Below are 21,505 nucleotides of genomic sequence, written 5' to 3' on the forward strand. Positions count from 1 at the left end.
ACATAGAATTACATTACAAGAAAATAATTATATCCCTTTACTGGGGGAAAGAAACAAAATGTGTGTCTTTTCTAACTTTTATTTTAAATTTAGGGATACATATGTAGGCTTGTTACATAGGTTCTATTGGAGTGTGGAGGGTGGGATGAGGGAGAGGATCAGGAAAAATAACTAATATGTAGTAGAATGTGTGTCTTAATGGAAGGCTGAGGCACCATCCATCCATCCATCATTTATCTATCTGTCTGTCTATCTATCTATCAATCATCTATTATCTGTATATCTATTATCTATCTGTATCAATCATCTGTATGCTTGTTCTCTCTCTAACCAACGATAAGGCATTTGAAACCTGACAAATAATACTTTCTTCTTTCCTTTCTCTGTGAGTTGAAGGGAAAATCCCTTTTAACCTGTTTATACCTGAGGTTAGAATTTTTTGAATTTTTGCAGTCAGACCTTGGTGATGACCTTGAGCAGTAGGATATAAATAACTCCCACATGCTTAGCGTTCCAGTAATGGAACACTAGGCATAAATTCGTAAAATATCTGTTGTGCTGGGTGGCTTATCTTATGCCATTGTCATGGCAGCCACCCTAAGAAATTGTTTCTACTATTTTTTCTTTCATAAATGGAAAACTGAGTGAGGTTGGAGAAGTTAACATCCCATAACTAAAATGTGGCAGACCCAGAATTTCAGCTCTGATATTTAGTTCACAGATTGTACCTTATGTCAGTTTTCCCTAGAGTGACATCAAAGTGTTTTCACAATATGTCAATACTATTCTTAGGTTAAATCCTCTATTCACTGGTATTAGTTACCAGAAATACCTATGTAGGTTTTACTCTTTTTGTTTGTTTGTTAAGGACATGACATATATTAACTCATTTAATTCTCATAGCAATATGTATGTATGTATATGTACATATACATGTATAAAAAGCTTGCCTGGCCCCTAGAAAGTGCCAGCTACATGTCTCTGCTCTTGTTACCATTTTTTTTGTTGTTTTTTTACTTTTCTTTTCTTTCTTTTTTTTTTCTTTTTGAGACAGAGTCTCACTCTGTCACCCAGGCTGGAGTGCAGTAGTAGAAGCACAGCTCACTGAAACCTCCAACTCCTAGGCTCAAGCAATCCTCTGGCCTTAACTTACTGAGTATCTGGGACTATAGGCACGTACCACCACAGCTGGCTATTTATGTTTTGTAGAGATGGGCGGGGGGGGGTCTCACTAAGTGGCCCAGGTTGATCTTGAACTCCTGGGCTCAAGGGATTCTCCTGCCTTGGCCTCCCAAAGAGCTGGAATTACAGGTGTGAGCCACCGAGCCCGGCCAGAAATGGCTTTTGTATGTTTTTTCTGCCTGTTTGTTGCTTTGGAGTAATCTCAGTCTCTTCCACTTTCATAGTTAGGTCAATGTCTCTCGAAACGATTTATCAGCAATCAGTCATTCTTGGCTTTAGATTCTTTTCAATTTCTAATAAAATATTTTCATATGGAAATTCCTCCAAATTATGCGTGGTTTAAAATGAAGTAATTATTTCTTCATTAACCAAACAAATATTCATTGAGCATCTACTATTTGCCAGCACTAGACATTCAGTGGTGAACACAGAGCATTTGCTCTCCTGGAGCTTATGGTTGAGCGTGAAGGGAGGACATTGAGAAAGGAATGAAAAGGTGTTGAGTGATCTGAAAAGAGATTTGATTCAATGGGAATATACATAACGGGGATTTAACATAGGCTGAAGGCTAAGAAAGTCTTCTCTAATGCCTTCATATCTGGATAACAACTATGTAATGCAGACTATGTGCTTTACAGGTATTAACTACACCTCACAACAATACTTGGTAGTAATAGGATACATGGAACTTGGCCAAGTAGGGGAAGTGGGGTGCAGTCAGAGAGCAGCTTGTGCTCAGTTGTGTGGGAGAAAAGAGAGTGGCTGACATGTGCCAGGAACATTTGAGGACCAGAGAAAAACCCTGTGTGATTGCAGATTGGAAAACCAAAGGGAAAAGAGTGTGATGTGTTTTGTAAACATGTTAATAAGTTGAGGCTTTACTCTAAAGGGCACAGGAAACCAAAGGAAGGACTTAAACAGAGCTTAAACATGATCACAGTGTTTTAAAAAGTACTTCTGGTTGTCAGATGGGGTATGGATTGCTCCAAGGACTATGTGTGTTTGTGGGTTGGTAGGTGAATCTGGATGTTAGGAGATGAGCCCTGGTGAGAGACGAAGGTGCCTTAGCTGGATGGAAGACAGTAAAGGTGGAGGATCTTGAATGTGTTGGAGAACATGTTAGAAGCAGTGTGGTCAAGAGGCTAACAAAACCCTTCACCCTGCTGCAAGAGACTCCAGCACTCTGTTAAACTCCTAGCTCTATTTCCCGGGCAACAGATGAAGAAGGTGCATTTCAGTGTTAACAAGCAACATTGCTCATGGTCATAATGATTTATGATTGATAAGTTTCAACTACATTAGAAGAGATGATGAACTGAACTATAAGCAGCTGATGGAAACCTCATGCTTTTGGATTTCATAAGTGTCATAACTCTGCCAACAGTCTTGTCCCTTGTGGGCTCCTTGAAAGCTATGTTTACGGAATCATCGGGAAAGATTTTGGCTCCTGTTGGGTGTGCGACTTCTTCTAAGCCAGAAAAGCCTCAACATCTGTGCAGTGTGGATCTCATCTCTGTGCATATGGGCTGTGTTATCCCAAGAGAAAATAATCCCCAATTATATGAGTTCATCCTCATGAACTCCTGCAAGAACTCCCATGGGTATATCCTGGTGCCTGACAGTGCCCTGCTGGTAAGATGTGGCTGCTGTCCCACAGCCTTCAAAGGAGACTGGTGGCAAGTGTCAGCCTGAGAGCTTAGTTGAAATTTAGAGCTCCCTCCCCAGAGTACAAGCATATTTAAGGAAATTCATGATTGCCCAATATGAGGGGCAGGGTAGGATCAAGGATAACACCAGCTTTCTGGTTTGAGCAACTGAATGGTGGAGGAGACTGTGCTTGTCTCGACCAGTTGTCTCCATTTCTTGAAAAATTGGTTTCTTCACAGAGAGCAACAGAGATGGAGAAACTTGGATATGTTGCTCCCTTTGGAACATATCCCTTGGGTATGTTTGTTCCCTCTTCCTGACAGTCTAGTCCTTATTGTCACTTCTCCTTGTGAATAACTTACCGTCTTTCCATTTCTTCCATGATTTTTCCAAATTACCTCCTATAGGAAGCCTCTCTGAAATGATGTCCTACTTCCTCTATACTGCACCACCTGCATCGTGGTGTGATGAAGTTGTGTTGAGAGTGTCCCTGTGTCCCTTTTCTTTAAGTCTACAATTCTCATGGATATAATCAATCTCTCTCATTATCACATGCTCAAAGCTAGGATAAAGGTTAATGCTCAATATTTTTATTTGAATAAATGATCAAGTAAAGGATTCACAATTAAGGAGAATGAGAAAGGAAGAACTATTCCAGTTTTGGATACAGGATTCTTCAAGTTAAGGTGAGGATGTGATTTGGACCTTGAACAACTAGTATTTAGATGTGCAGAAATAGGGTGTGAAGAACATTTTAGGCCTGGGAAAGCTGGGCAAAAGCACACAGGTGAAAAGGTATTTATTAGATATTGAAGGAATATATCGATTTCATTTTTTTTTACATCAAGAGCTCTTTCTCAGCTGCTCCTGTACCATCATTAGAAAGGATTTTTTTTTCACGTATTACTTACTCGTGTATTATTTATAATATATATTATGTCACCTTCATTTCTTATACTTGGCTCATCTTTAGATATCAGGTCTTTAAAAATATTGTTAAATTAATGTTTTTGCTTTCAAACTTAAAAAAATAAGTAGAGAGAAATGGAAACCACAAAATAAAAATCACCCATTAATCTGATGACACTATGTTGTATTTCTTCCTAGGTTTTGTTTCTGAGGAGTAAAATTATTTTCAAAATATAAATTCATTATTCTTCTTTGGGTATTTCGATATCTTGTCTAGAGAAAGTCCACATTGTCTGGTGTCCTCAGTTGCTTTAGTGTACATGGTGTGCACTTTGTTGCCTTTTTTCATGTAAGATTTAAGTGAGAAGAAGTAACCATTTTCTTTGGAATTAAGTGAGGCAGTGCCATACAGCAAGATGAATGGGAACCCTGTATTCAGACAGACTGGGATGTTAATTCTGGCTCTATTTCCTGCTTATTGTAGTAACTTGGACAGGTTGTTTGTCTTCTCTGCTTTGGTTTACCTATGTATTTTTTGGCCTGTCTACCTTGGTTTACTCCTATATACAATAAGGATAATAATCCATTTGGCTTTATGGAAAGAATGAGACATAAAGACGGAAATGTGCCTGGTACTATGTGTCAGTGGATATTTGATGAATGCCCTATATCTGTAATGAAAATAAAAGATTGTAGTGGCCATCTGCATTACAGAACAAAATAATACATCTGTCTCAGGTATCTGGAAGCACTAGCTGCAGAGCGTTTTGGAAGGAAGTTGGACTCACACAAATCAGCAGCTCTGTACCTTGGGGAGGAAATTGCAGCTGGTTTTTCCAAATCAATTAGTCCCCCCCATCATCTTGCCAGTGGAGAACAAATCTTACTAATATGAGAGTGTGAAACACACAGACATCATCCCTCTGTTATGGCTTCAGAGGATATCAAAATAGAGAGTCACTCATTTTGGTAATTTTTTTAGTTCTCCACCAGACACTAAACCATAAGATCTGTGTCCGTTCACATGGAGAATATAAAACCTGTATATCCAACATGTGGCCAGAGAGTAAAATATGGTACCTGACTCCAAAACCAGGGACTGTCTTAGCGTTTTAGCAAACAAGCAAATAAGTAAAATGAAAAACATTTATAAACTTAACCGATCAGCAGATGCATGAGAACTAAGAGCCAATAGTGTTTATCCCCTTTCGTACCAATAACACTAAAGATGATTAAACCAATTCTGATAGGTTGGATAAATTAGCAATTGTACCTGAAGGTGAATGTAACTAATTTCATAATTTTTACAGTTCAGTTTTGATTACACCAAAATTACAACCTGGGAAAGAGTCATGAAAATGACTAGCAGAAAGAAAATCAGCATGAAGTGAGATCACTCTTCATTTAATTAACTTGTGAGTCATGTTCAATCATCATAGACTGTCTGTGGATGTTCTCAAAACATCTTTATTAAAAGAAAATGTTATGTGACCTATGCATGCATGGATTTATTATCAGATAAGTCACTATTTATAAAAGGCATGATTTGTCCAGTGATAGTTCCTGAGATTTATTTATTTTATTGGTATATTATTTTAAGATTACACAAGTGAAATATATTCACATACTGGCGCATGTGTGTTTAATTGTTTAGCCTAATATAAGTCAAATCAGAGACTTCCCTCCTGTGTGCCATATACCTAGGGGAAGAATAAGAACTAGGCTGCTTATTGCTTTTCTTCTTTCCTCTATACTCCTGGAATAGCTACCCATGAGTCCAATTTAAAAAACACGAAGGGATAATGAAGAGCCACCTCTTAATTACACAATCAGTTCACATTTCTTCAGGGAGTTCTCTAGTTCATCGCTGCAATTTGAAGGAGATCATGCCACCTGAGAGTATGAATTCAGTGACTCCCAGGCACTGATGGATTTCTTGTATGAGGAAGAGATCAGATCACACACTCAGACTAAGCCTTTCTTAAGTGGACAATACAGTCAGAATGTGATTGTCTCCAAATTACATCTTAAAATTGCACACCTGTTTCATGAATTTGTAAGTGGATCAGTTAGTCGTGTGTTTGGCTTAAGGTGATGGACACAAATACTGAGTCTTCAGGTTGTCATTCCAGGGATGGATGGTGAGGCAACTGCCTGAGCACCACAGTGTCCCTGAACCCCATCTCTCTCTTCTGCTCTGCCCTTCCAGTATGACGTTCATCATTGTTATGGTTTGGCTGTGTCCCCACCCAAATTTCATCTTGAATTGTAGTTCTTATAATCCCTAAGTGCCGTGGGAGGGACCCAGTGGGAGGTAATTGAATCATGGGGGTGGTTTTCTCTATGTTATTCTCATGATAGTAAGTTCTCATGAGAGCTGAAGGTTTTATAAGGGGCTTCCCCCTTCACTCGACTCTCATACTTCTTTTTTGTGCCGTCATGTGAAGAAGGACATATTAGCTTCCCCTTCCACCATAATTGTAAGTTTCCTGAGGCCTCCCCAATCATGCAGAACTGTGAGTCAATTAAACCTCTTTCCTTGCAAATTACCGAGTCTTGGGCAGTTCTTTAAACACAGACGTTATTATCAATGAATGGTCTATGTAGATGATTCTCTAACAGTTCTGCCACTCCTGGGTGTTCCTCTTACAGGTCTAAGTGGCAACACAGTCGTGTTGGTGAGACAAAAGATGAATAAAACTACTTCTATGGTCTTATTTTTTAAACTCAAATTTCCAGGAACATTCCACTTAGTAGACCTCCAGTATGGGACACGCTCCTTTGTCATTTCATGAGACAACACAATCTTAGTTTTCTCCTTCCTTACTGAATGTTCTTGTCTGGCTTTTCTAGTTACCTAACTCTAAATATTGGGGTCCCCAAGACTAATTTCTCCCTGGATAGCTGCTTCACTTCTAGGGCTTTAAATGCCATCCACATTTGAAAGCTCCAACATTTGCATGCCTAGAGCCAGCACTAACCTGTTCTCTGAGCAGCAGCTTGTGCCCAGCTGCTTACTTGACCTCACTATCTCATTGTCTTAAGAGTATCTCAAATACAAGGGGTTCAAAACAGAGCTGTTTTTCTGCCCTCAACCTCTTTCTCCTGAAGTGCCCATACCCAATAAACAGCATCATTATTCACACTATTTCTTCTAGCTAGAAAACTTGTCTTGTCTTTCCCTCACTTGCCACATCCAGTCCAACATTGTGTCCCTCATATACAGGCTCCATCACCAAAATAGATTTCCATGTACTTCTCTGTGTTTCCACTGCCACCACTGTCCTTTAAGCTTCTATCACTTTTCACTTGCAAAACAGCAAGAACTCTCTAACTTCCCCATACTCATTCCACCCAACATACCTTAATCTGTCCTACCTAGTTGCCAAATGAGTTTGCAAAGTGTAAACTATATCGTTACATCACTCACTTCCTTAATATCCTTCTGTCATTTCTCAATCCTCTTAAAATAAATTTAGATTTTTTTTACCAAGAGTAAACCATTTGCTATGTTCTCATTTCTGAGAAGGGAATATTTCTCCACCTTCATTATTCAATGTTTTTAACTTACTATTCTTCAAACACGTTGGCCTTCATTTACTGCCTGTAACATGCCAAGCTATTTCTTGTCCCAAGAACTTTTCATTTGTTTTTCTAGGCTCTGTTCCTAGAACATTGGCTGTCTGGCTCCTTCTTATCCCTTGGCTGTCACTGAACCCTTCCCTGACTACCCTAGTTAACAGTGTTCTCGCTGTTGAATATACTAGCATTTTCTTTTTGTCTTCTATTACTCAAATGTTGCTTATCGTTGTTTTCTTCCCTAGTAGACCATAATTACCATGAAGACAGGGCCAATGCATATTTTGTTTATTGTCATATTCTAAGCTGTTAATACAATTCCTGATACATAGAAAATATTTCTTGAAGAGATAACTAAATTATTAGAGTTTATAAAAAAGAGGGTATTGAAAGTTGTTTTTTTCTTAAGTAAAGTCATATAAATGACAACTCAAAGCATTTGAATATTAATGTATTTTGATGATTGGCCAAGCTAGATACCAACTTAACTTCGTGGAAGGATATAATAAATTAGCTAATAATAAAAAATCATCTCCAGGCACAGTGGAACACCTGTAATCCCAGCACTTTGGGAGGCCGAGGCGGGCGGATCATGAGGTCAGGAGATCAAGACCATCCTGGCCAACACAGTAAAATCCTGTCTCTGCTAAAAATACAAAATTAGCTAGGCCTGATGGCACGTGCCTGTAATCCCAGCTATTCGGGAGGCTGAGGCAGGAGAATAGTTTGAACCCTGGAGTCAGAGGGTGCAGTGAGCCAAGATCACCACTGCACTCCAGCCTGGTGACAGAGCAAGACTCCATCTCAAAAAAATAATAATAATAATAAAAAATAAAAAATCATCTATTTTCTTGCATAACATTTTATATTATTTGCAATGAGGTGCCATAAAATTATTCTTAATAATATCTTAAAGGCAGAATATCAACTTTTAAAAGGGGAAAAATTGTCTCATACTACAACATGGAAGGATCTTTAAGATATTATGTTAAATAAGATAAGCCAGTCATGAAAAGAAAAACACTGTATGATTTCACTTATATAGGTACCTAGAGTAGTCAGATATATAGACAGAAGTTGGAATGGTGATTTCCAGAAGCTGAGAAGAGAAGGGAATGGGACTTAATGTTTTATGGGTGCTTAGTTTCAATATGGGAAGATGAAAATATTCCAGAGATGAATGGTGGTGATGGTTGTACAACAATGAGAATATACTTAATGCTACTGAACTGTACACTTAAAATGGTTAAGATAGTAAATTTTATGTTATATCTATTTTACCATAATAAAAAATATTGTAGAAAAAAGTAGCTATAGGTCTACTTTAATTATCTGTTTCTTTTTATGTGGGTTTTAATAGATTGTGTCTTTCACGGAATTGGTCCAAATGATCCAGGTTATCAGATTTTTGGACAAATCGTTGTTTGTAATATTCTATTATTATCCTTTTAATGTCCATAAGGTCAGATATAATCATCTCTCTTTTAATTTTCATATTAAACATTTGTGTCTTCTCTCTTTTTACTTGTTTAGCCTGGCCTAATATTTATCAATTTTATTGATCTTTTCAAATAGCCAACTTTTGTTTTATTGATTTTCTCTGTTGATTTTCTATTTCCAGTTGTATGGATTTGTCATGGAATTGATTGTATTTCTTTTTTTTTTTTCTAGTTAAACCAGGACAAAATGTTTATTTTGTATGACAATGTAAATCATTTATCTGACAATGTACAGTCTTCTATAACTTTCATTAATCTCCTACATAGCTTCTTTTTTTATTATTATTATTATACTTTAAGTTTTAGAGTACATGTGTACAATGTGCAGGTTTGTTACATATGTATCCATGTGCCATGTTGGTGTGCTGCACCCATTAACTCGTCATTTAGCATTAGGTATATCTCCTAATGCTGTCCCTCCCCCTCTCCCACCATCCCACAACAGTCCCCGGAGTGTGATGTTCCCCTTCCTGTGTCCATGTGTTCTCATTGTTCAATTCCCACCTATGAGTGAGAACATGCGATGTTTGGTTTTTTGTCCTTGCGATAGTTTACTGAGAATGATGGTTTCCAGTTTCATCCATGTCCCTACAAAGGACATGAACTCATCATTTTTCATGCCTGCATAGTATTCCATGGTGTATATGTGCCACATTTTCTTAATCCAGTCTATCGTTGTTGGACATTTGGGTTGGTTCCAACTCTTTGCTATTGTGAATAGTGCCGCAATAAACATACATGTGCATGTGTCTTTATAGCAGCATGATTTATAGTCCTTTGGGTATATACCCAGTAATGGGATGGCTGGGTCAAATGGTATTTCTAGTTCTAGATCCCTGAGGAACCGCCACACTGACTTCCACAATGGTTGAACTAGTTTACAGTCCCACCAACAGTGTAGAAGTGTTCCTATTTCTCCACATCCTCTCCAGCACCTGTTGTTTCCTGACTTTTTAATGATCGCCATTCTAACTGGTGTGAGATGGTATCTCATTGTGGTTTTGATTTGCATTTCTCTGATGGCCAGTGATAATGAGCATTTTTTCACGTGTTTTTTGGCTGCATAAATGTCTTCTTTGGAGAAGTGTCTGTTCATGTCCTTTGCCCACTTTTTGATGGGGTTGTTTGTTTTTTTCTTGTAAATTTGTTTGAGTTCATTGTAGATTCTGGATATTAGCCCTTTGTCAGATGAGTAGATTGCAAAAATTTTCTACCATTCTGTAGGTTGCCTGTTCACTCTGATGGTAGTTTCTTTTGCTGTGCAGAAGCTCTTTAGTTTAATTAGATCCCATTTTTCAATTTTGGCTTTTGTTGCCATTGCTTTTGGTGTTTTAGACATGAAGTCCTTGCCCATGCCTATGTCCTGAATGGTATTGCCTAGGTTTTCTTCTAGGGTTTTTATGGTTTTAGGTCTAACATGTAAGTCTTTAATCCATCTTGAATTAATTTTTGTATAAGGTGTAAGGAAGGGATCCAGTTTCAGCTTTCTACATATGGCTAGCCAGTTTTCCCAGCACCATTTATTAAATAGGGAATCCTTTTCCCATTGCTTTTGTCAGGTTTGTCAAAGATCAGATAGTTGTAGATATGCGGCATTATTCCTGATTGTATTTCTTTTCTTACAACCAATTTTGTTTTATATTGCTCTTCTTTAGTGTTTTAAAGTGAAAGATTACATCACTGATTTTATATTTTTCATTGCTTCTAATTGCATTCATGCTGTAAATTTCTCTCCAAGTATTACTCTTGCTGTATCCTACACATTTTCATAAGATGTATTTTCATTTTCCATATAATACTAACTAAATTTGAAAAAAAAAGAAGGCAGAAAACAAAAAAAAGAATATTTTTCTATGCAATACAGATTAAATGATTTCAGTTGTGTCAAATTGTTGACAATTCTTACAACCTCGGGTCACTAAAAAACATGAGCATTTGAGAAGTTCATAGCCCAGTTGAGCTGGTACTAGAAGCTCTCTTTCTCTTCATTTTTGGTTTCTTGTACAACAGATTCTCTGCCTTCAAAGATGGACAGCTTTTTATTTAACTCTTTAAGGACATCTGGACTTTCAGTGGACTTTGATTTTCATGGAGAAGTAAAGATGTACTCAACAATTATTCATTGAGTAGATAGCTGCTAAGGGATGCCAGTTTTCTAACTTGGCTCTACTCTACAGTTTGATTTGTGGGTAAAAATGAGAAAGATGTTTTGAAAAAGACAATTTCAATCTCCAAGTTTTTGAAGATCTACTGTGTCTCAGGCATTGCGTTAGGCACTCTGAAGACTACAGTGCTGACAGAAGTAATACTCAGAAAATTCATAGTAGAGTAGTGGATTCATTTGACACATAACTATATGCCATGAGATGGAAGTCAAAAAAATTCCACAGGAGGTAAAAAATAAGATATTATAGAAATTCAGAGGAGAGACAATGAGTCCCACTTAGGGATATTAGGAAAACCTTCACAGAAAGGTAGTCACTTTTTGCTGAGCTTTGAAAATTACTCAGAACCTGAATATGTATAGCAAGGGAAAGGTACTTCTACCTCTGCAAAAACATGAGGTCAGAAAAGCATGACAAATGTGCGGGAAACAATGAATGGGCCAGTTTGGTTAAAGGGAGAAGACAAGGAATACAACTGGAAATGTAGCTTCTGTTTTTCAAGAAGCTAAAACATAACAAAGGCTAGAGTAGGTAAACTCTATGCCATGAGCATTAGGAAGTTATACAGGACTAAATATCAAGGCTGTGATGAGCATTAAGTTGTGCTGTAGGAATCTACGAGCCAGAGTAATGGAGAGACATGACAGGAAGTTTTTTCCAACGATGTGATGGTGATGTAAGTGGGAATGTTGGAGGTGGTTTCAACAAGACTTGACAACACTCTGGATGAGGGCAGTAAGGGAAATTCAAATGAGACTCAAAACGTCATGAACTGGTTGATTGAAAGGAGAGCTGTTACATTAAAAGAAATGAGAAAGACAAAAAAGCAGCTTTTGGAAAGAAAATCATATATGGATGTAGGAGATCAGTCAGGGTGGTGGGAAAAATTGTAGAAGATGCAAACCTTCTTGGAAGGCTGGAAAGTTTTACAAAAGCTTCGGAAAAGGATTTGGCTGAAGGCAGCCAGATTCTCTTATCCAGTGAAACTAATCTAAATAAGTAACTTAACACAGGCCTTGGAACCTGGCCTTTCATCATCTGTGTGCAGGACTACTCTCTCTGGGGAGGGGAGGGGAGCGACCATGTAAATTGCCCACAAGTGTGTTGACTCACTGCCTTTGTGATTAAATATATACTGAATAAATGCCCGCAGTGCCAGCTTGTCAGGGCCATGGCTGCTGACTCTTTACAGCACCCTCCTTGGTGTCCGGTGTCTGTGAGCGGCCAGGTCCCCTAGCCGACTCTTTTACTGAATACCTGTGTCTGGGTGCATTTGTTCATCCGTCGTTCTGCCAGGGCATATCGGTCGGACCCTCCCTATGTAGCTCTGGAAGTATTAAGTGGGGATGCTAATAGAACACAAAGTGTGGAATCATGAGAGGGGAACGTAGGAGAAAATCAGGGGCCGGAGATACAGCCGGTATCTTGGCGGTTATCTGAAAGCCCAAAATTTAATGGATATTTCAAAAGAGAAATTATGGAGAGATTTAAAAAGATGATTAAAGATAAACATTGGGTGAATATCTACACTTATTGGTTCAGTTAAAAAAAAAAAAAAAGGTAGAAGAATAGAGACAAAGGAGGAGTGTTGAATGAGGCCAAGAGAATTTTGTGGCATGCCAATAGAGAAGAGACTTGCAAGGAGAAAGTGCCTGTGAATATCAAATATCTACCTTCAAATGATGTGGTGGTTGAAAGAGACAAGAATTAAGAAAAGCCTGCTGTGTCTCACTTTCTAAAGTGAAATATAGAAGCGAAGCAACACATTGGGAAGAGTGTAGACATTGGAATCAGAGGAACTAGAGTCAGTTCCGATCCTGTGTGGTTGAACTATGTGACTGAGATGCAAATTACAGTACTTAATCTCTCTGAAGCTCAGTTGCCTGACTGTAAAATGGGATAATACCAAACTCTGAGTCTGTATTGAGAATAAATTTAAAACATCACCACATGTTATCTCCATTTGTATCTTTATTTCATCTTCTGCAAAGCTGAGCCACACTGCATAGTGGGTTTTCACTTTGTAGACTTCCTTTAGCTTCTCAGGCTGAGCCAATTATCGGTCACATGTTTACATGCATGCTACTTTTAAACTTTAATGGTTTCAGTTTTTGGGCTTTTTGTTTGTTTGTTTGTTTGTTTTTACTTTGCACTTAAATCAAGCTAGGTGAAAAAGACCACAATTACCTCATTTATTTACTTATTTACTTTTTCCCTTTTTTGCTAACCTGTGTGACAAGAACAGTCATTAGCCTTAGAAAGTGCCAGAGCACTTGCTGATTGAGTGCATGTTAAAGGTATGGCAGCAACATTTTTCTTGCAAATTTAGTAGTCCCCCATTTGTATCCAATGTTTTTCCCAAAGTATTTTTTAAAAGAATGTCAGACGGTCCTAGTACCCTGTCTTTCTTTCAGGATCCCAATTTTCTCCAGGGGAGCAACATATGCTTGATTAAAAAACCGCTCTCCCAGACCTTCTCTGGCTGTCAGGAGGCACTCGTTGCATGGCCTGTGAGGCAGGGATGTGGTATAACCCAGGGAAAATCTCTCTTATTTAATTTAAAAAACAAACAAAAAAAATAGTTTTCCAAGAAACCCTCTCCAGGAGACTTCTGCTTACCTCTCAGTGATCAAAAACCTTCTTTTCACCGCAGTCACTTACCACCTCCTACCAATCCGCATTCTCCCAAGTGTCTTTCACTCCATTTACTCTACTGAATTTTTCACCGTATTTCTCATGCCAAAACTTGGGCTTCTCCACCAGTCTGCACACGTTCATCCTCCCAATTCTCACAGCCATCTATTTCATTCTCCACTAAACTGTTAGAGGGATTTCTGTAGAAATTAAAGAAAATCCTATCACTCCTAAAAAAAAAAAGAAAAAAGAATTATAATTAATTGCAAACCATTAAGCATTGGTTACTCATCCTTCCTGTGGAGAGCTGAATGGAGGGGGAGCAGATGGAGCAAGATTCACTCCTGAGGGTCCTGCCAGAGCAAATGGTCAGGAGAGAATGGTGTCAACAGCTTCAGAGAGGTTAATCAGTGTGAATGATGAGCGTATCTGTCCCTGGGAGAAGAGCAGGGACCACTTTGTCCATGGTGCTTGATTTTGTATCCCCTAGTGCATAGCAAAATGCTCTGTTCATAATAGATACTCAGTAACTCTTTGCTAGGCAAACAGTTGATTCAGAGAGACCCTGCTGTGAGGCAATGCACATATCAGGAAAAGGAATAAAGGGTTGAGCAGAAACTGAAATGGAAGAAATTGAATGGAATATCATGCGATCTAATGGTGTGTTGGTGGCAAGCAACTAAACAGGTGTACATCCTGTTATATAGCTGTTGCAAATAGAATGTTGCATATATACCAAAAGATAAACATCTGAAAAACCAGGAACCGATGTCAGGAACCAAACCAAAAAAAAAAAAGTGTGCCAAACATGAATCCAAGCTGATGTTAACTTTTATGCAATAATAGACACCATTACTTCCACTTATATCTGTTGTTATTAGTAAGCAGAGAGATATACAGATAAAGTAATATAGTGCCAAGTGCCATTTGTGTGAAAGTTACCCTTTTGTTTTATTAGTAAGCAATAGGAGAACAATCAATAAATACTGCCAGCAGTGGTAATGTGACTAGCCTTGCAAGTTGGTCTCGATGGCATGGTGTGTGCAATGAAGAATACCGCTAAGACTCCATACTGATAAAAATGCAAATGAAGAAGTATTTTCTATCAAGAAAGGTGGTATAATTCCATTTAAAATTATTGCAAGATTTCTTTCTCTCAAGTCATCTCCTATGCTACATTCAAATTTATTATGTTAAGCTAGAACTCTGTTGTAAGTTCTTTCAAACAATTACATGCCAAATTGACTATGCATAAAGAAGAATGTGTTGGATGGGAAATGAGATCCTATGGTTTACACATTTCTTTCTTAAACTCTCTGCTTCAGCTGGTTATTTCCTTATCCTCTCCTCTCACTCCCTCCCTGTGGTTGCTTCACAGGCCACGGCACATGTTCCTGTGGTCGCTGTGTTTGTGAGAGAGGATGGTTTGGAAAGCTCTGCCAACATCCGCGGAAGTGTAACATGACGGAAGAACAAAGCAAGAATCTGTGTGAATCAGCAGATGGCACATTGTGCTCGGGGAAGGGTGAGTATCTCTGCTGGTGCCTGGACTCCATTCCTGTTCTGACACATGATTTGTAGAACAGCATGTAGCAACTGTCTTTCCCAGACTGAACTTTGCATGAAAGCAAACCACTATGTCCTCTGCTGTCCCCAACTTGAAGCTTGAAGATTAACCAAATGAAGTTTTGGATCTAAGAAAATGAAATGCGTGTGAGAGGATTCATGCAAAAATATCCTTGCATACAAAGTTATTGCTGAATGAAATAGAATTAATACTTTTATAAAGAAATTAGGACAACAAAATATACCAGATACTAAATGGACTCAAAAAAGGGGAAACAAGGCAAAAGAATGATTATTGGGCTCACCTCTGAAACACCACAGCTCAGAACTATAGAAAAGTAGTCACAAGCATCTGAGCTGCCCAAAGATATGACTTTGGGAACTTCTGGGGCTAAATTATTTAGCTGTATGTGGAGCACGGGAGGATTGAAGGTGTGAGAAGACATAAAAGGAGACAAAATATTTAATTTAGTTTAATTTTTTAAAAAGGAAAGAAAATCTATGGGGGAGGGGTAGGATCCCACAAGTCTGATGTAATTTTCTTTGCCCTAAAAATCACCAATTGTTCCAAGTAAACATGTGTAGCCTGATATAAGAAAATAGGTAATTGTTCGGTTGGGCACCGTGGCCTATGCCTGTAATTCTAGCACTTTGGGAGGCCAAAGCGGGTGGATTACTTGAGGTCAGGAGTTCTAGACCAGCCTGGCCAACATGGTGAAAAATACAAAAATCTACTCTATTAAAAAAATACAAAAAATTAGCCAGGCATTGTGGCTCACAGCTGTAATTACAGTTACTTGAGAGGCTGAGGCAGGGGAAGAGCTTAAACCCAGGAGGTGGAGGTTGCAGTAAACTGAGATCACACCACTGCACTCCAGCCTGGGCGACAGAGCAAGACTCCATCTCCAAAAAAAAAAAAAAGTAATAATTAAAGAAAACAAAAGCCTGCCAAATGGTTATAACCTACAAGTTGGTTGAATAGAAGCCACCAACCCAATAAAACATTTGCCATGGAAACATATTAAAGGAAAAAGCAAGCCTTCCCCATCTTCCATCCTACACACATGCACACATACGCACACACACACACACACACACACACACACACATACACACGCACACAAATTGGAAGAGGTTTCCCCTGAGTAAAAAATACTAATAGATTAAATTTTGAACACCTTGATTTTGATGTTTCTGTATACTATTCTTGAAGGGACTTTAAAATCCTGCCATTGTAGTGCATATGGCATCATCTAGAAAGCTGTTGTGTTCTTCTTCGCTAGTGACTAGGAAGACACAGAGAGCCTGAAAGATTCTGACCTCATGTCTGGGGAGCAGCGCTTCAAAGAAACTGAAGTTAGGGGCTTCCCAGCTCTCCTCTTCAGCTCAGTATCCTCTTTACACCATAGACACACTTTTTTTTTTTCCGACAAGGCACAGCTCTGGCTGAAGCTTCATTTACCCTCAAAACCTCTGCTGGTCAGGATGACCAAGTAAATAATTTTCTGGAGAAGACAGCAAAGCAAAAGTGTACTAGAGACACTGAATCCTGTTGCCAAAGAACCACACCAGTGAGGCTGCCACACACACGAAGGAAGGAGGTCTCTGAAGCAAGATGTGCCGTGTGTCCCCTAAACAGTAGCTTTTGTTTCGCCTCCTATGCAAGACCAATGCTATCAAGTTGAAAGAGACTTTTTGGCAGAACTTCACACATCAAAGAGGATGGATGCTGTGACTATCTGTGGTGCCAAGAAGGGGGATGAAAATGAATGCAAATGTATTCACTTCAAGAGATGGCAGTGTCCTTGGTTTCCAGGAATTCTGTGTTCAACACTTGTTTTTACAATGCTCAGGCAAGGAGGCCATGCCATCAACCTAATGTCATTACAGCAGGCAGGTGGAAAATGAGTTTAAAGCAATCGCTTTGTGCCTTGTTTGTTCTCTCATTAATTCAATCTAATTTCAAGCCCCAAACAAATCTTCCACCAGTTCTGTTCTCAGGGGGCTTCAGCCCCTAGAAACACCTACCTTGAATTCAAGCTGTGTTGGGAGAAGCAAAAAGAAAGAAAGGTTAAAAGGAAGAAAACAAGGGAAAGAATTGGGGAGAAGGAGATTAAGGAAGAAAAGCAGGAAAGGAGGAAGGGATGGAATTAAACTGCAAGAGAGAAGTAGGAGAGAATAAAAGAGATGTTATCAGATCCCAAGGGAATGATCTGTATATAAAAAGATACTGAGAATGAATAGTTTTTGAATTAGATTTTTTTTTCCTCTGAGCATTGCTTCAGACACAGAGCACTTAAGTTTAGATACTTTTTTACTTGGTTTTCTGTAATGGCATTGTCACTGGGATAAGAATAGAAGCTTTTCACAGAAGCTCTACTGAAAAAGGATACCCATACATATTAAAAACTAGTGCGCTTATTTTATTTTAAGAGTCAACTATTGTTTGCATTTGTGTGTTTACTACACTCACTATGGAATCATTAACACCTTCCACAAGCGGGTCTTCCCTAAGACCTGTCCAACTGTGAGTACAGGAAGAACACACAAAGCCGTACCCTCCAGGGTAACAAATAGCAGTCTTCCATTTCCTAAACCGAAGGTCATGTAACAAGAGTTGTTTCTTCTCAAGAAATAAATATGCTTATGAAAGTCATTACAGCCCTAGGAAAGATTCTCATCTTTCAGAATCATAAATGTAGAAAATACAAAGAAAAAAAATAGGTTGACTAAATATTGACTCAAAGGCATTTCCTGAAAACAAAACAAAACAAAGCCAAAGAGTCCCTCTAGTTAATGCCTTTGCAAATTGTTTGCTTTGGGTGGTGGCGATGTATTCAGAGATCAATGAAGGGTTGAAAGCATATTTGTTTAAACTATTTGTGTATCCTTCAATGGGTAGAGAGTTTGGGAGTCCTTAAACTTAAAAGGGAACATGAAAGCTGCCCCAAGGCTGCACATTTTGACATTCATGTTAGTGGACGGGCCTTCGGACTGTTGGCAGCAGCTGATCGTGATCTCCCTTCTCTTCTCCTGTTATGGAGACATCAGTGCTGGATTATCAATGAAGAAAGGGGATAAAACCAGGATCATGGAACTGTGATCTATGATAGGCACAGAGGATAATGGGGATGCCACAGTTACTCCTGGTTCCAGTGGGGAGCACTACCCCACAACCCACCCTGAGAACCCCAGGAAAAGTAACGCATGAAATAGACTAAGGGACTTTAACATGGTGATGGAAAAGAAAAACCTGTTTCTGATTTTTTGACTGGGGCCATGTATTTCTTGATCAATTTCATGGACTTGTCCAAATTTCCTATCATTTTTCTCAAATTTGTCAATGAAAGTCCCTTACCCTGATGGTCACAAAAGATATTCAGGTTCTTTCTTTATTTGATTATGGGACAGATCTTAGCAGTGGGCATGAGATCACCATGGCACACAGCTTAGTGGCCTGTACCCACCAAAAGGCTGAAACGTGCACTTCCCACGAGCTGTGAATAAAGCCGTCACCTCAGGAGACGATGAAGAAATAGCATTTTATTTCTTTACAAATTTATAGCCAAGACAATAAATCACTCCATAGAAAAATTTAAAACAAGACACATTGTTGTGACCTTCATAACAGATGGAGTAGTTAGTACAATAGTGAAAACTGCCTGCTGGGATGTCAGGTTGCAGCATTTTGTCAGGCTTGAATGAAAAAGTCCAACATTAGTAATGGAATGGGCAACTGACAAAGGTGCCTTGCCCTTAGACTCAAATTGTTTTCGTGAATAACCAAGAGCGATGAGGTTAGTGCCGTGCCGGGTGTCCCCTAAGCTTAGCTACCTTTGCAAAGTACTTGATATAGTTCATTGTGGGTTGTTTTGTTCATTTGAGGATTTATTTATTTGGATCCAAGACCACACAATTATATCTTTGCCTTGTTTACTTCAAGCTAGATCCAGGTAATCACGTCCAATCTTCTTACAGATGCCATTGTGTGACAATGGCTGTAAACATATGTCATTAATTGTCTCCTTAAACTCTCACAGTGATGCTTCTTGGGTCCCACATCATCCAAAGAAGTCCAGCATACACACTCACTCACCCACCCACGACCTGTCCCACATCCCCAGAAAAGAGAAAGAGTGAAAGATGCTTCACAAAATCAGCCTCAGCTTGGTGTTCAAGTTGCCTCGCTCAATATGCCTTGCAGCCAGACCTGCAGGAAGAAACAGCTCATTTTTAAACTACTGTATATGAAAGTTTTTGCTGGGAGATACATCACAGATAGGCAGATCACTAAAAAGAAGAGTGGATTGAATCAGAGTAAAGTCTTCAGTTAACTGTTTATTGCCTGTGAGGTCCAGGGCAGTTTCCTTTATTCTCTTTTCCATTCTCATCTTTGAAGGTGAAATTTCATTTCTTTCCCCTTCCTATGTCCTAGGATGCCCTGAAGACACATGAGAAAATGTGGCTGATTCCCCAGGGATGGAAGCCAGCAAAAATGCACAGAAGGGAGATGGGAACATTCTTAAGGGTCCTTATATTGAGAAAGAAAATGAGTGGATTAGCGGTGCTGTGGTGATGAACTATCTGCCCTAAAACTCCTGCCAAGATCGGTCATCTGTTCTCTGGCTAGGCTGGGTCTCAGGGGTGTGAGTGGGTCTTGGCCAGCTGAGTTGAACCATTTCTCACCTCTTGATAGTCATGCAGCCTACATCTGTCTGATGGAACCCTCTCCCTGTGTGTTTTCCATTTAAGAGAGGCACAATTTGACCCATGTTATGGAAGAAAACAGCTAGAGCATTCTACAGGAAAAGTGCTATAATAGGTCCTAATAACTGTTCACACTGTGTTATTACTATGTGCTATCTAGTTCTAGTTTCACAAGCAGTAGAATAATTTCCTACCTCTAAGATGCATTGAGCACTGACAAACAGAAAAGAATAACACAGCTGGGAAAATGCTGACCTAGAAAAGCTACTGTTTCATGACACATACAAAATCAATCCTCATTTTTTATTCTAAGTATTTCAGCGACTAGTAGACTTTCAGAACTGGAATTTACTCCTCAAATGTTCTATCCATATATGCCATATTAGCTTTAGCTGAGCTTACGAGTTTTCTGAAAATGCTCTACTATGGCAGGAAGCTAAGCATTCCAGAAGCAAGAGCAGTGATTAGAATAGTTCCAGGGCCAGAGGATAAGTTTGAAGATGAAATATAAGATATTTCATGAATTGTGACATATATAAAATGATATCCTGGGTGTATATATGAATATTATGGACATATAAAATCAGCACTACTTTAGAAACAACTAAAAACAGTCAAATATTTCAAATAATCTTCCTCCATTCATGGAAATAAAACACTAAGTATGGTGCCTTTTGAGGAAGCTTCTCTGATAGTCAGTGAAATACTCCATGTGGTCTTTGTTGGCAGATATATCACTATCCATTTGTTAAACAAGCAGTAGAGTGCTGCACATTTTTTATGCCTAGAAATGTGAAAGAAAGTCTTTAAAATTAGGATAAAGAAATCTCTAAAATCAGGAAATTCCTCACCTTGATGAGACCACAAGGGAACCAGCATCCCTTGCAGACTGACCTGGGAGCAGCAGCTCCCCGGGTTCTGAGAAACCACCAGGCTGTCAGTTATTAAAAGTGAGAAGATGTGTATATTTCCTAACAGCATGCAAATCAACCTGGACCCTCAGGAAAACAAGTCAAGACTAAGTAGAATTATGCCATAGCTATGCAAGAAGTTAAATGAAAACACAATTGTCACAATATAAATAATTCTGGCTGCACTCTTACTTTGAGAAGTGTGTCAAGAAATGGCAAACATTTAATTTGGACTTTGGGGATTTTTGCAGCTAAAATGCATATACCAGTTTCCCTGATATGAAATACCACATAGTTGAGACACATGAACCTGAATCCTTTCATGATATCTGTGATGACCACAACTCCTTTTCCCTGATCACTTTAATCATCCAGGCTGTTAACTCATTTTTAATCACTGTGTTTTAAAAGAAGCACTAATGATTCTTGCCCCTTTTCAATATATTTTGAACTTACCAATTCTACAGTTTTGTTAAATATGTCAAAATACTTTTTTCAACTGCACATTCTTTCAACGTGACTTTTGACTCAAAAAAAATACTGACAGCCAGCTTTTAGTAAAGGGAAGTCATGTTTGCAAAGAACAACCAACCCAAGGAAACAGAAGGAAAAGGAAGTCCTTTTTGTTTGTTTCTTTTTCATTGTAAAGTCTTTCCTGCTGTGCTTGAGACAGTTTTTCCATGTAAGGGTTTTTAGCCTGTCATGG

At 38.7% G+C, this 21,505-nt stretch overlaps 1 protein-coding gene across 1 annotated transcript in view; it reads left to right on the forward strand.

Moving 5' to 3' along the window:
- Positions 1-21,505, forward strand: part of ITGBL1 (integrin subunit beta like 1) — a 265,662-nt gene that overhangs the window by 241,344 nt on the left and 2,813 nt on the right. Inside the window, exon 9 of the mRNA XM_003270154.2 lies at positions 14,994-15,140. Coding sequence (XP_003270202.1) covers positions 14,994-15,140 — 147 coding nt within the window. The remainder of the gene's footprint in view (positions 1-14,993; positions 15,141-21,505) is intronic.

The sequence above is a fragment of the Nomascus leucogenys genome, chromosome 5 (assembly GCF_006542625.1).
Source record: "Nomascus leucogenys isolate Asia chromosome 5, Asia_NLE_v1, whole genome shotgun sequence".
Classification (NCBI taxonomy): Eukaryota; Metazoa; Chordata; class Mammalia; order Primates; family Hylobatidae; genus Nomascus; species Nomascus leucogenys.